The sequence below is a fragment of the Acipenser ruthenus genome, unplaced genomic scaffold, assembly GCF_902713425.1.
Source record: "Acipenser ruthenus unplaced genomic scaffold, fAciRut3.2 maternal haplotype, whole genome shotgun sequence".
In the NCBI taxonomy this organism is placed as follows: domain Eukaryota; kingdom Metazoa; phylum Chordata; class Actinopteri; order Acipenseriformes; family Acipenseridae; genus Acipenser; species Acipenser ruthenus.
The window spans coordinates 67,010-82,037 of record NW_026708270.1 but is presented as its reverse complement, the minus strand read 5'-3'; the positions used below and the strand labels follow the sequence as shown (position 1 = coordinate 82,037).

The 15,028-nt window shown below is 47.7% G+C and overlaps 1 protein-coding gene across 1 annotated transcript; it reads left to right on the top strand.

Annotated features, from left to right (window-relative positions):
- Window positions 1-3,089: 3,089 nt before the first annotated feature.
- tmem145 (transmembrane protein 145) lies at window positions 3,090-14,633 on the top strand. Its single transcript, XM_059020537.1, has 15 exons — window positions 3,090-3,245; window positions 7,781-7,855; window positions 8,279-8,356; window positions 8,753-8,839; window positions 9,105-9,200; window positions 9,432-9,516; window positions 10,083-10,154; window positions 10,553-10,621; window positions 10,873-10,953; window positions 11,377-11,455; window positions 11,817-11,910; window positions 12,475-12,647; window positions 12,858-12,978; window positions 13,429-13,626; window positions 14,090-14,633. Exons 1-15 carry the CDS (start codon window positions 3,120-3,122, stop codon window positions 14,309-14,311), a joined length of 1,656 nt encoding a protein of 551 aa, XP_058876520.1. The 5' UTR covers window positions 3,090-3,119; the 3' UTR covers window positions 14,312-14,633.
- Window positions 14,634-15,028: the final 395 nt, after the last annotated feature.

Here is a 15,028-nt window from a genome sequence, read left to right as displayed (position 1 = left end):
TTATTATATTATTAATATTGTTTTTAATCATTACCGAACGCCCTTAAGACTGAAGTGAAAAGAGACAACTTCCTGAGTTCACAAGCAGCCTATAATGTGTGATGGAGTGATCTGTCTGTCTGTCTGTCTATCTTTATGTCTGTCTGTCTGTCTGTCTTTATGTCTGTCTGTCTGTCTGTCTGTCTGTCTGTCCCTACATTAATAAGATGATTATAAATCATGCATAAGAAATCAACCAATCACAGCCCAGCTCATTATGCTAAGTATAGTGATGTCATCCGATATTTAGAAAACTCTGCTAACAAGATGACATCACATAGAAAGAGCTGCCAGATTCACTTCTAATTGACCATGTAAATTAAAATAACTATATATATACATATATATATATTTATATCATTTTTTAAATTGGTGCATAATGGATTTGTCAATTCTGGGTAAAAAAAAAAAAAAAATCTTAAATATGTTTATAATTTGTAATTCATGTATAATTAATAAAACTAAAGTGTGTTTTTAGAAGCTTGTTTCTGTAAGAGAAGAACGCGGGCAGACCAACGTCAAGTGCACCGACTTTAAAATTTAAAACCAGAGAGATCTGAAATTTAGAAAAAATAACTAAATCATGTCAGCCAACCTGTCTCTGTCTGTCTGTGTGTGTGTGTGTGTGTGTGTGTGTGTCTCTCTCTCTCTCTGTCTGTCTCTGTGTGTGTCTCTCTCTCAATATGTCTCTCTGTCTGTCTCTCTGTCTGTGTGTGTGTCTCTCTCTCTGTCTGTCTCTGTGTCTCTCTCTGTCTGTCTGTGTGTGTGTGTGTCTCTCTCAATATGTCTCTCTGTCTGTCTGTGTATGTGTGTCTCTCTCTCTGTCTGTCTCTGTGTCTCTCTCTGTCTGTCTGTGTGTGTGTGTGTCTCTCTCTCACTATGTCTCTCTGTCTGTCTCTCTGTCTGTCTGTGTGTGTGTGTCTCTCTCTGTCTGTGTGTGTGTGTGTCTGTGTGTCTCTCTCGCTATGTCTCTGTGTATCTCTGTGTGTGTGTGTCTCTCTGTCTGTCTCTGTGTGTGTGTGTGTGTCTCTCTGTGTGTGTGTCTGTGTGTGTGTCTCTCTGTGTGTCTGTGTGTGTCTCTGTGTGTCTCTGTCTCTCTATCAGCGTGTCTCTTATTTCTTTTCTCTCAACTCTATATAATGAAGCGATTCTGATTGGTTTATTTTGTGATTTTTGCCTGATCCGATTACACTGTGACTGAACCGTACGAGAGACAGCATTTCCCAATCCGCACAAGAAAACAACAACAGCGATGCTTTCAGCCAACCACAGAGGCTTACTTGCTGACAACAAGAAACAAGAAAAAAACCAGAACAAGCAGGACCTCCTAACCCAAAAGAACTGAGGCTCGCCGCAGCGCACAGCTCCCCCTGCTGCATGGAAGTAAACCTGCACTCTGGAGAACCGAGAGACTGCAAACTGCAAGACAATGCAAACTGGAAGAAATGAGTGTGCGTGCGTGTGTGCGTGCGTGCGTGCGTGTGTGTGTGTGTGTACTGGGGGGGGGGGGTCCAGTGGTTAAAGAAAGGGGCTTGATACCAGGAGGTTCCCAGCTCAGCAACTGACTCCCTGTGTGTGACCCTGAGAGAGTCACTTCACCTCCTTGTGCTCCGTCCTTCAGATGAGACGTAAAACAAACGAGCTCCTACTGGAAGTGACTCTGCAGCAGCAGCAGCAGCAGTTGTTGATGATGCAGAGTTCACCCCCCTAGTCTCTGTGTATGAAAGTGTCTGCTGAAAGACTCATTAATATATATATATATATAAAGTTTAAATGTTTTTGTTTGAATATTTTTCCCAGCACTAATATTATTAATGGTATTATTATTATTATTATTATTATTATTTTATTATTATTATTATTAATTATCTTGGTTTGTGTGATTTTATAATACTCTTTCTGATTTACAAAAGCACTCGATATTCTATTAACACTTTGATGGTGTGTGTGTGTGTGTGTGTCACTGTGTGTGTGTGTGGTCAGTGTGTGTGTGTGTGTGTGTGTCACTGTGTTTGTGTGTGTGTGTGTGTGTGTCACTGTGTTTGTGTGTGTGTGTGTGTGTGTCACTGTGTTTGTGTGTGTGTGTGTGTGTCACTGTGTTTGTGTGTGTGTGTGTGTGTGTCACTGTGTTTGTGTGTGTGTGTGTGTGTCACTGTGTTTGTGTGTGTGTGTGTGTGTGTCACTGTGTTTGTGTGTGTGTGTGTTGTCACTGTGTTTGTATGTGTCACTGTGTTTGTGTGTGTGTGTGTGTTTGTACGTTTTTAAAGAAAAACAACTCACTGTGCTTTTAATTCACTGAACTTTTTTTTTTGGGGGGGGGGGGGGTTGAGGGGTACTGCTTTAAAATAAAGATATGCAGGTTTTGATTTTTCTGTCTAACAATAAAAAACGTATTTACTTCACAAACGATCTCCCTCGTTCTTTAATGAAGACGAAAGTAGATGACGCTCTACTGAGACCACAGGGTTTGATTTTAAACTTGCTAACAAGTCCCCCGGATGTCACTCCTGACACAGAAAACGACGCAGAGTGAATGCAGAGGAACAGCGCATTGTTAACGCACTGGTGGGGTGCAGGTATTTCATTCAACGCGTTTGCGGCACAGTAAAGTCATTTGTATTGGAGCGCTTGTATAGGCACACATTGCAGTACTGTGCAGTAACGAGCAACGGCCACCAGATGGCGCCAAAAAACCGGCATTAACCCATAAGTGCCATTGTCTTCATTTGAGGACAGGCTAATTGCACGCAACCGGTATAAACAACCCATTTTTATGACCCTTTTTTAGATTAGGTTTCAGATATTAATTCGGCTCGATTTATTTATTTATTTACTTGTTCGTAAAAGAGTCCCATGTTTGCAGCTCGCTCATCTCTGTATCCCTGTCCCCACTCTTTCATAAACTTTATGCCAGTTTGACTCTCTCTCCTCTCTCTCTCTCGCCCTCTCTCTCTCCCTCCCTCCCTCCCTCTCTCTCTCTCTCCCTCTCTCCCTCCTTCCCTCTCTCTCTCTCTCTCTCTCTCTCTCTCTCTCTCTCTCTCTCCTCTCTCTCTCTCTCTCTCCGCTTCTCCGCGTTGAAAATGGAGCCGCCTCTTGCTCTGTGGCGGTTGTACGCCTTTCAACGCCTCCTCTTCGCCGCCGTTTTATTCTCAACCGGGACATTATCTCTAGGGAAATACGTGCAGGGCAACCTGAGCACTAAGGAGGTAAGGACCGGGAGGGGCGACGGGGTTCAGTGCCTGTGTTTCGGGGGGATGTGTCCCCCGATGTGATGTTTTGCAGCAACGCTGCTATACCCGAGTCTGTAAGAACTCTCTGCGTGACTGAAATACCAAGCAGCTTCCCGTCCGTTATTAATGTGAAGCAGTTACTATGAACAGGGCTCTTTGAAGCCATAGTCTGTTGTGTATTGATTATATATTGACATGCATTGATTATATATTGACATACTGTTTAAGCTATGAGCTGTTCTAGTGCGCATTGGAAGCAATGGTAGAAAGTCGACCGTTATTATTATTATTATTATTATTATTATTATTATTATTATTATTATTATTAAAAATCCTAGAAACACAGAGGAAAAGATTGTTTTTCCGTTTGTTTGCACGTTTTACATGTAACACGTATGTTAGCTTGAGAGACTACAGACCCCACTGTAAACGAGGGGGTGTGTATCTCAAGGGTCCTATCCTGGTTAAATAAAGACGTTTGTAAATATAACACCGTCATATTTTGTACTGTATTCGTTTCCAGTGCCGGTCCGGTGTGTATTTAGCGTGTTAATGAAGCTGGCTGGCTGTGTCACACTGCACAGCTCCGGGCGGTATTGAAAGCGGGACGCGGTGTTTTCGGTTATGTAACATCCAGACGTTTCGGCGCATCTTCGCGTCGTGTTCGCTGGAGCTCGTCCTCTTCCGCGCTGTTCAGTGTAATTATTATTATTATTATTATTATTATTATTATTATTATTATATTCTACAGTAGCCTAAACACCCGCTTTTGCAAACAATGTAAGAACATAAGAAAATATACAAAGGCCGTTCAGCACCTCTCTGTCCTCAATTCTCTCTCTCTCTCTCTCTCTCTCTCTCTCTCTCTCTCTCTCTCTCTCTCTCTCTCTCTCTCTCTCTCGCTCATAAGATCAGACTCCTATTGCACAGCAGTGTGATCCATTCCAGGTTTTACTACCAGCTTGATCAGCCCCCCCAGTGTGTCTAGCTAACAAGTTAATGACGCACGTTACTACCACAGCGGAGTGAAGTGGGTCTTATTTTGATATTTCTTCAGGTTTTATTTTCCCATTTCTTTTTGTAACTCGAGCGGCAGTCGAAACGGGCAGTTTTAATTAAATTAGCGACCCCCCCCCCCCCCCGCGGCGTGCGGCCCGGCTTTCCGCGCTGCTTGACAGGAGAGCCGTGCAAACCAGAGGCAGGTGTACCCCGGCCCGGTTACCAGCGTTAATATTTAAAACGCGTAAATAAGTAAATAACGATCCCTGACACACGGCTACAGAGCGGCCGTTTCATTTACTGGAACAAGAAAAGAAAATGAACGCCTTCATGTACGCGATTGAAATACTTCCTAACCTCATTTAAACCGGATGTCATTTTTTCCCATCATATGAAGCAATGAAAAAAAAAATGAAAACATTTTTAATGAAAAATAGATTTATTATGCGTCCCAATTAAAAAAAAATGCTGTTTTGTAAGCCAAGTTAAAAATACGCACGCACACACACGCACGCACGCACACGCACCCCCTCCCCCCCTTCCCCCCATACAATGCTGTGTGTACATCCACCCCACCATAATCAACTCGCTTTATCATTTACAAACCTGCTGTAAATAATTAATAAAACAAATCCTGTATTAGTGTCTGTAATGAATTCCTAATGATTTTCTACCCATAAACAAAGGGAGAGAGGAGAGGAGAGAGGAGAGGAGAGGAGAGGAGGGGAAAGGGAGAGGGAGAGGAGGGGAGAGGAGAGGCTCTAGTGCCTTCATCAGGGTTATTGAAACTAGAAGAGACCGAGTCAAGCAGACCAGCGTTTGGGCTCTAGTGCCTTCATCAGTGTGACTGAAACTAGAAGAGACCGAGTCAAGCAGACCAGCGTTTGGGCTCTAGTGCCTTCATCAGTGTGATTGAAACTAGAAGAGACCGAGTCAAGCAGACCAGCGTTTGGGCTCTAGTGCCTTCATCAGTGTGATTGAAACTAGAAGAGACCGAGTCAAGCAGACCAGCGTTTGGGCTCTAGTGCCTTCATCAGTGTTATTGAAACTAGAAGAGACCGAGTCAAGCAGACCAGCGTTTGGGCTCTAGTGCCTTCATCAGTGTGATTGAAACTAGAAGAGACCGAATCAAGCAGACCAGCGTTTGGGCTCCAGTGCCTTCATCAGTGTTATTGAAACTAGAAGAGACCGAGTCAAGCAGACCAGCGTTTGGGCTCTGGTGCCTTCATCAGTGTGATTGAAACTAGAAGAGACCGAGTCAAGCAGACCAGCGTTTGGGCTCTAGTGCCTTCATCAGTGTTATTGAAACTAGAAGAGACCGAGTCAAGCAGACCAGTGTTTGGGCTCTAGTGCCTTCATCAGTGTTACTGAAACTAGAAGAGACCAAGTCAAGCAGACCAGCGTTTGGGCTCTAGTGCCTTCATCAGTGTGATTGAAACTAGAAGAGACCGAGTCAAGCAGACCAGCGTTTGGGCTCTAGTGCCTTCATCAGTGTGATTGAAACTAGAAGAGACCGAGTCAAGCAGACCAGCGTTTGGGCTCTAGTGCCTTCATCAGTGTGATTGAAACTAGAAAAGACAGAGTCAAGCAGACCAGCGTTTGGGCTCTAGTGCCTTCATCAGTGTTATTGAAACTAGAAGAGACTGAGTCAAGCAGACCAGCGTTTGGGCTCTAGTGCCTTCATCAGTGTTATTGAAACTAGATGAGACCGAGTCAAGCAGACCAGCGTTTGGGCTCTAGTGCCTTCATCAGTGTGATTGAAACTAGAAGAGACCGAGTCAAGCAGACCAGCGTTTGGGATCCAGTGCCTTCATCAGTGTGATTGAAACTAGAAGAGACCGAGTCAAGCAGACCAGCGTTTGGGCTCCAGTGCCTTCATCAGTGTTATTGAAACTAGAAGAGACCGAGTCAAGCAGACCAGCGTTTGGGCTCTAGTGCCTTCATCAGTGTTATTGAAACTAGATGAGACCGAGTCAAGCAGACCAGCGTTTGGGCTCTAGTGCCTTCATCAGTGTGATTGAAACTAGAAGAGACCGAGTCAAGCAGACCAGCGTTTGGGCTCTAGTGCCTTCATCAGTGTGATTGAAACTAGAAGAGACCGAGTCATGCAGACCAGCGTTTGGGCTCTAGTGCCTTCATCAGGGTTATTGAAACTAGAAGAGACCGAGTCATGCAGACACACTGTGTTCAATCATTATTCTGGGTAGTTTGCAGTTAGTTTGGATCCCATTATGATTTTGTTTAATTCCTCTCTGATAAAGACTCTTTTCTTTGCCTCGGTTCACACGCTGGGGTCGCTTGCAAGTAATCCCGTCTCCATGGAAACCGAACACAGCCGCTCTGTGCTGTGACCCGGTTGTCACGGAGACGGCAGAACCTGCCCTCAGATTCCTTGCAGGTCATTCTTTCGTCTTCACTGGAAATTTAAAGACAAACTCACCTCCTGAAGGACAAAGTTCATCTCTAACCACTGGAACCAGTCTCCCTCCCTCCCTGTCCCTCAGTCTCCCTCCCTCCCTGTCCCTCAGTCTCCCTCCCTCCCTGTCCCTCAGCCTCCCTCCCTCCCTGTCCCTCAGTTCTAACCAAGAGACCACGCTGTCTCCCTCCCTCCCTTCTTCCCCAGTATCTCATCTCTAACTGCTAGAGAAGGCCAGTGTGTGCATGTGTGTGTCTGTGTGTGCCTGTGTATGTGTGTTTGTGTGTGCGTGTGTGACTGTGTATGTATGTTTGTGTGTGTCTGTGTGTGTCTCTGCACACATCTCTCTCCCTCTCTCTCTCTCTCTTTCTCCCTCCCTCTCTCCCTCTCTCTCTCTCCCTCTCTCTCTCTCTCTCTACAGTGTAAGCTGACTCTCCTCTCTGCGCTGCATTCACCAGCATCAGCTTCCTTCAACAGACTCAATAATTCACCAGATCCCTGTTTACAATGACAGCTGTGTGTGTGTGTGTGTGTGTGTGTGTGTGTGTGTGCGTGTGTGTGTCTGTCAGTCTGTGTCTGTCTGTCTGTATGTCTATCTGTCTGTCAGTCTGTGTGTCTGTCTGTCTGTCAGTCTGTCTGTCTGTCTGTCTGTCTTTCTGTATGTCTATCTGTCTGTCTGTCTGTATGTCTATCTGTCTGTCTGTCTGTCTGTCTGTGTGTCAGTCTGTGTGTCTGTCTGTATGTCTGTCTGTGTGTGTGTGTGTCTGTGTCTGTGTGTGTGTGTCTGTGTGTGTGTCAGTGTGTGTCTGTGTGTGTGTGTGTGTGTCAGTGTGTGTGTCTGTGTGTGTGTGTGTGTGTGTCTATGTGTCTGTGTGTGTGTCAGTCTGTGTTTCTACACATTTCTCCCAGGGTGCTGAGGGTGGGGGGGAAACACAGCATCTCTTGTTCAATGAAGCTTCAGTTTCTATTTCCCAAGATTGCAAAGTAATTCTCATTGTGTGAGTGCTGGAGTCAATCCCAGCTTGCTGTACTCATTCCTGTAGGGGCTGGTCCGTACTGCAGCTCAGTGTTCCCTTTCCTCTTGTCTTTTCCCCAGGACTGGGTGTTCCTGACCCGCTTTTGCTTCCTGACGGATTTCGGACGCCTGGAATTCCGGTTCAGGTATCCGGAGGTGAGATCCAGTGTCCCTGAATCCGCTCTGTGCAGCACACCTGGGCTGTAGCTGAATGTGGTTTTGATGTGAGGTAACAATGGTGGGGAAAAAACAGAACTACAGCGCCATCTAGGAGGCTCTTAGCAGTACTGCAGCCAGTTCTTTAGCCCTTGTCACTGAGAGTTTCAGAATGCACAACACAGAGGTATGTAGGTCACAGAGATTCGATTTGTTGTGCGTTATGAAATCAAACCACTGTAACCGAAAATCTTGGAAATTCGTCAAAATAGGCAATTTAGTGACTGTCTAATTTAATATGACGTCTTTAACAGGGCACAATTCTGATAGATTTAGTGTTGTGATGGATTCGCACACGCTGTATCTCTGTGGCTGTGTGTTCTGTAGTGACTGAGTCTCTCTGTCCTCTCCCCTGTCTTGCAGTCCAGGTGCTGTCAGAATATCCTGCTGTACTTCGATGACAGCACACAGTGGCCGGCTGTCTATAAGAAAAATGACCAGGTGAGAGAGAGAGAGAGAGAGAGAGAGAGAGAGAGAGAGAGAGAGAGAGAGAGAGGGTGAGAGAGAGAGAGAGAGAACTGTGCTGAGTTTTAACTCTCCCTTCTTTCCCACCCCTCCATCTATAATCCTCTCTCTCTCCTCTCTCTCTCCTCTCTCCTCTCTCTCCTCCCTCCTCTCTCCTTCCCCTCCCTCTCCTCCCCCTCTCTCTCCTCCCTCCTCTCTCTACTCTCTCTCTCCTCTCTCCTCTCTCTCCTCCCTCCTCTCTCCTCCCCCTCCCTCTCCTCCCCCTCTCTCTCCTCCCTCCTCTCTCTACTCTCTCTCTCCTCTCTCCTCTCTCTCTCCTCCCTCCTCTCTCTCCCCCTCTCTCTCCTCCCTCCTCTCTCCTCACTCTCTCAGGATTGCTACAGTAAGGAATCAGTCTTGAGGCCAGAGAACAATCAAGTCATTAACCTGACGACGCGCTACACCTGGTCAGGATGCCAGGTAAGGGACACACCTGAAACAGCCCGGGGAGGATTATTATTATTCATTGATTAATCACACCTGTGGGCTTGGATCGATTTAAAATCAAATATTATTCTAAATAACCAGCAATAATAATCACAGATACACACACACACACACAGACACACACACACAGACACACACACACACACACACACACACACACACACACACACACACACACACACACTTTGACTTGGTGCTCTGACCTCTTGACCTCATGACCCCTGATTGTTCCCTGCAGGTGGAGGCGGGGTCTCGCTACCTGACCTGTCTGGGGGGGCGGAGTTTCAGGTCGGTGAGGGAACGCTGGTGGTACATTGCACTGAGCAAGTGCGGGGTGAGTATCACCATGGCAACACGCACACACACGCACACATACACATGCACACGCACGCACACGAACACAATAACACAGAAATGCACATGCACTGACACACACACACACACGAACAACTATAATGATAAAACCAGTGATAATAATAATAATAATAATAATAATAATAATAATAATAATAATAATAATAATAATAATAATAATAATAATCATAGACGCTCCTCCTCTCCGCAGGGGGATGGTCTGGAGTTGGAGTACGAGATGAAACTGACCAACGGAAACTCGTTCTGGACAAAACACTTCTCAGCAGACGAGTTCGGTGAGGAGGAGGAGGGGGAGAGGGGATAGAGGGATGAGAGGAGGAGAGGGGGGAGAGGGGAGGGGAAGAGGGGAGAGAGGATAGAGGGATGAGAAGATGAGAGGGGGAGAAAGGAGGGGAGATGGGAGAGAGTCGGAGAGGGGTGAGAGGATGGGAGAGGGATGAGAGGTGAGAGACGGAGAGGGGTGAGAGGATGGGAGAGGGGAGAGAGGTGAGAGACTGAGAGGGGTGAGAGGATGGGAGAGGGGTGAGAGACAGAGGGGTGAGAGGATGGGAGAGGGATGAGAGGTGAGAGACGGAGAGGGGTGAGAGGATGGGAGAGGGGTGAGAGACAGAGGGGTGAGAGGATGGGAGAGGGATGAGAGGTGAGAGACGGAGAGGGGTGAGAGGATGGGAGAGGGGTGAGAGACAGAGGGGTGAGAGGATGGGAGAGGGGAGAGAGGTGAGAGACAGAGAGAGGATGGGAGAGGGATGAGAGGTGAGAGACGGAGAGGGGTGAGAGGATGGGGGCTCCACCCCCAGCTCTGTGTTTTCGGGTCAGTAACCGCGCTCTGTTTTCTCGGCAGGGATCCTGGAGACTGACATCACCTTCCTCATCATCTTCACCGGGGTCTTCATCCTGTCCTGCTACTTCGCATGTGAGCAACGAGCCTGAGTGTGTGTGTGTGTGTGAGTGTGCGTGTGTGTGTGCATCTGTGTGTGTGTGCGTGTGTGTGTGTGTGAGTGTGTGTGTGCGTGTGTGTGTGTGTGTGTGTGTGTGTGTGTGTGTGCATCTGTGTGTGTGTGCGTGTGTGTGTGTGTGAGTGTGTGTGTGCGTGTGTGTGTGTCTGTCTGGCTGTCTGTCTGTGTGTCTGACTGAATGTCTTTGTGGCTGTCTGCCTGTCTGTGTGTCTGTGTGTGTGTCTGCCTGTCTGTGTGTCTGTGTGTCTGTGTGTGTGTCTGTCTGTGTGTCTGCCTGCCTGTCTGTGTGTCTGTCTGTGTGTCTGCGTGTCTGTCTGCCTCTCTCTGTGTGTCTCACAGTCTCCTCTCTCCTCAGTTATCCTGAAGGGGAGGCAGCTCCTTCACACCACCTACAAGATGTTCATGACAGCGGCAGGAGTGGAGGGTGAGGGGGGGGGGGGGGTGAGAGGTTAGGGTTAGGGTTACAACAGCGGCAGGAGTGGAGGGTGAGGGGGGTGGTGAGGGGGGGGTGAGAGGTTAGGGTTAGGGTTACAACAGCAGCAGGAGTGGAGGGTGAGGGGGGGCATGCTGACTATTCTCTATTGTAAACTGTTAAACTGTAATTGAGTGTAATTGGTTGTAATTGTGTGTAATTGAGTGCCGCGGGTGAGATGTTGTTTCTCTTCCCCCCCTCAGCTCTCAGTCTGCTGTTGTTCTGTATCTACTGGGGTTTGTACGCCAACGATGGGGTCGGGAACGGCAGCCTCAAGATACTGGGTACCGTCTGTGTGTCTGTCTGTCTGTCTGTCACGCTGTCTGTCTGTCACGCTGTCACACTGTCTGTCTGTCTGTCACGCTGTTACACTGTCTGTCTGTCTGTCACGCTGTCTGTCTGTCTGTCTGTCACACTGTCACACTGTCTGTCTGTCACACTGTCACACTGTCTGTCTGTCTGTCTGTCATGCTGTCACACTGTCTGTCTGTCTGTCACGCTGTCTGTCTGTCTGTCACGTTCATTTTCTCTGTCTTACCACACCTCTCTCCCTCTGTCATGACACATGTCATGACGCTCTGTGTGTGTAGTGTGTTGCGTGTAACACGTGTGTACAATGTTTACCAGTCTTTCTCTCTGTCTCCCCCCCCCCCTCTCTCTCTCTCTCTCTCTCTCTCTCTCTCTCTCTCTCTCTCTCTCTCTCTCAGCTAAGCTTTTGTTCTCAGTCAGTTTCCTCATCTTCCTGCTGCTGCTGATTCTGCTGGGGAAAGGATTCACAGTCACCAGGTAGCGAAAACGTTTGTCGTTGAATGTAATAAGTTTCGTTTAGAGTTTCTAAAACTAGTATATTGAGGATGTTTATAGATGACGTGATAAGGATCTGATAACTCTATTATTATTGTTGTTGTTGTTGTTGTTGTTGTTGTTATTAATATTATTATTATTATTATTATAAAGAAGATGATGAATAATACATTCGTTCATAATGACTGCGATTTTTTCCCCCAGATTTATACCACTGTCAGTAATAATAATAATAATAATAATAATAATAATAATAATAATAATAATAATAATAATAATAATATTAATGATGGTGCCCGTGTGTCTCTGATATTATCAGTGTGTGTCTCTGGCTCTATCTTAGGGGTCGCATCAGTCACAGTGGTTCAGTGAAGCTGTCAGTCTACATGACCCTCTATACCATCACACACGTCATCCTGTTTATCTCCGAGGCTGAGGTAAGCACTGCTGTAGTTCTGTACAGGGTTTTATATTAGTGTTATATAGTGCGGTCCCGCCAGCATTGCCCTGTGTACAGTACAGCACAGCGAGGCTCTGCCCAGCACACAGCAGGCAATGCCAGCGCACTAGATCAGCACTTTATATAGACACCATGGGGGGTAGCTGCTGTAGTTCTGTACAGGGTTTTATATTAGTGTTATATAGTGCAGTCCCGCCAGCATTGCCCTGTGTGCAGTACAGCACAGCGAGGCTCTGCCCAGCACACAGCAGGCAATGCCAGCGCACTAGATCAGCACTTTATATAGACACCGTGGTGGGTAGCTGCTGTAGTTCTGTACAGGGTTTTATATTAGTGTTATATAGTGCAGTAACGCCAGCATTGCCCTGTGTGCAGTACAGCACAGCGAGGCTCTGCCCAGCACACAGCAGGCAATGCCAGCGCACTAGATCAGCACTTTATATAGACACCATGTTGGGTAGCTGCTGTAGCTCTGTGCAGGGGTTTGCAGTGTTCTATGGTGTTGCCACTCCCCTCTCGCTCTCTCTCTCTCTCTCTCCAGTTCTTTGACCCAGGGCAGGTGGTGTATGCCTATGACTCCTCTGCTGGCTATGGCCTCATCACCCTGCAGTTCGTTGCCTACGTGTGGTTCTGCTACGCCGTTCTCATCACTCTGAAGCATTTCCCTGAGAAGCAGGCATTCTACGCCCCTTTCTTCGCTGCCTACACTCTCTGGTAAGAACAGCGCGCCGACCCTTCAAGACCCTCCCCCCTTCCGACATGTTTTAGATGCTTCGCCTGGCAGACTGACTCCGTTCCTTTATAGCTGACCCAAACGCCTCTGTGGTCTTTGGAGGACTGTACTGTACTGTTCCATTTCTACGACTCTCTGTGTAACTGTGTCCCCGTGTCTCCGTGTCCCTGTGTCCGCGTGTCTGTCCCCAGGTTCTTCGCAGTCCCTGTCATGGCTCTCATCGCTAACTTCGGCATTCCCAAGTGGGCTCGGGAGAAGATTGTGAACGGGATTCAGCTGGGAATTCACCTGTACGCCCACACGGTGTTCCTGGTGAGAAACACTCCCCGTCTCCTCTAGCAAGCCGAGGCAAATAATGTTAAAATGCAAGGCAAAGTTGCATTGCAAGTCTAGCCATGTTAAACGCTAATGCAATCGTGCAATACAAGTCTATTATTATTATTTATTTCTTAGCAGATGCCCTTATCCAGGGCATTATTTTTTACATACAATTACCCATTTATACAGTTGGGTTTTTCACTGGAGCAATCTAGGTAAAGTACCTTGCTCAAGGGTACAGCAGCAGCGTCCCCCACCTGGGATTGAACCCACGACCCTCCGGTCAAGAGTCCAGAGCCCCTAACCACTGCTCCACACTGTGACACTACAAGTCTAGCCATGTTAAACACTAATGCAATCGTGCAATGCAAGTCTAGCCATGTTAAACGCTAATGCAAAGCTGCAATGCAATCACAGCCACGTTAACCCCGCCTCTCCTCCTAGATAATCACGCGCCCCTCCGCAGCCAATAGGAACTTCCCGTACCACGTGCGGACCTCGCAGATCGGGATAATGGAGAGCCCGAGGGAGACCTTCCCTCACCACGGATACGGAAACGTGACCTTCATCAGCGACTCGGTGCCCAACTTCACAGAGCTCTTCTCCATCCCCTCCGGCGACGGAGCGCCCCCTAGCGCCGGGGTGAGGACACTGCAGCGCGCAGATCTCAGCATGTTGGCTCTGTGTGGGTGTGTGTGTGTGTGTGTGAGAATGTGAGTGTGTGCGGTCTGTGTAACTGTGTGTGTGTGACTGCAGTGTGTGTCTGTTATAGTGTAAGTGTCTCTGTGTGTGTCTGTGTCAGTCTGTGTGTGTGTGTCTGTGTCAGTCTGTGTGAGCGACTGTGAGTCTAGGAGAGTGCGTGTGTCTGTGATAGTGTCTGTAACTGATTAACTGTGTGTGTGTGTGTGTGTGACTTAATTAAGATCTCTCTCTCCCTCTCCCTCCCCCCCCTCTCTCTCTCTCTCTCCCCCTCCCCTCTCCCTCTCTCTCTCCCTCTCCCTCCCCCCCCTCTCTCTCTCCCTCCCCCTCTCTCCCTCTCTCTCTCCCTCTCCCTCCCCCCCCCTCTCTCCCTCTCTCCCTCCCCCCCCTCTCTCTCTCTCTGCAGAACGGGAAGGCTGTTGAGGAGACGGTGGCCCCGAAGGGACAATCCCAGAGCCGGATCATCACCACCACGGCTGAGCTGAGCGGCCCTGTGCCCCTCCCCCCCTCCGCCCCCCTCCCTCCCTCCCTGCAGCCCCCTCCGCCCCCCCGTCCTCTCACTCAACACACAGGGGGGGGCTTCCCAGAGTACTTCAGCATTCAGGGGGAGAAGCCAGCACAGGAATGAGGGGGCGCGGGGGGGCGGGGGGGGAGACTGAGGAGAGAGACTGGGAGAGACTGGAAAAGAATGCAGAGAGAATGAGGGGAAGGATGGGGCTGGCATTGAGAGAAAAGAGAAACTGTGTGAGAGGGGGAGTGAGGACAGATTGGAGGAGGGAGACAGCGAAGGAGTGAGAGAGTGCTGGAGAGAGAGAGAGAGTGAGAGAGGTGTGTGTGTGTGGGTGCAAGGGAGGGTGGAGAGAGACGGAGAGACCAGACTGAGCAATGTGTTATAATCAAAATGGAGATCAATCAGCATTCATAAACTGCCCAACACAACAATGTGCCCTCGCAATAGGACTCTGGAGTTCAAAACCATATCCCTTATCAATTAAGATCCCTGATTATAGCACTGGGGAGAGAGACAGAGAACGAGAACAAGATGAAGACTTTCTACAATAAATGTATATAACAACAACAACAACAACAACAGTAATAATATAATTTTAAAATAATATACATGTAAAAACTACAGCAACAAGCACATGTAAAATGTTATGTAAAAAAATGTGAAAATGTCTGGACACAGGAGGGGGCCCTTTTAACTGTAACACGTTTCCAATGACAGTTTGTGAGTAAATAGTTGTGCGAATTTGGCCCTATTGCTATTCAAGGACTGTGCCAATCAATAAGGAGAACTGGCTGGGATTCAATTGCTATTACAGCAGATTTATCTTTACCTAGT

Bases quoted from the DNA above. Each gene is read 5' to 3' on its own strand.
- tmem145 (XM_059020537.1), top strand. From the start codon at position 3,120: ATGGAGCCGCCTCTTGCTCTGTGGCGGTTGTACGCCTTTCAACGCCTC. The intron at 3,246-7,780 runs GTAAGGACCGGG...TCTTTTCCCCAG, and splicing joins GCAACCTGAGCACTAAGGAG to GACTGGGTGTTCCTGACCCG. The intron at 10,954-11,376 runs GTACCGTCTGTG...TCTCTCTCTCAG, and splicing joins CGGCAGCCTCAAGATACTGG to CTAAGCTTTTGTTCTCAGTC.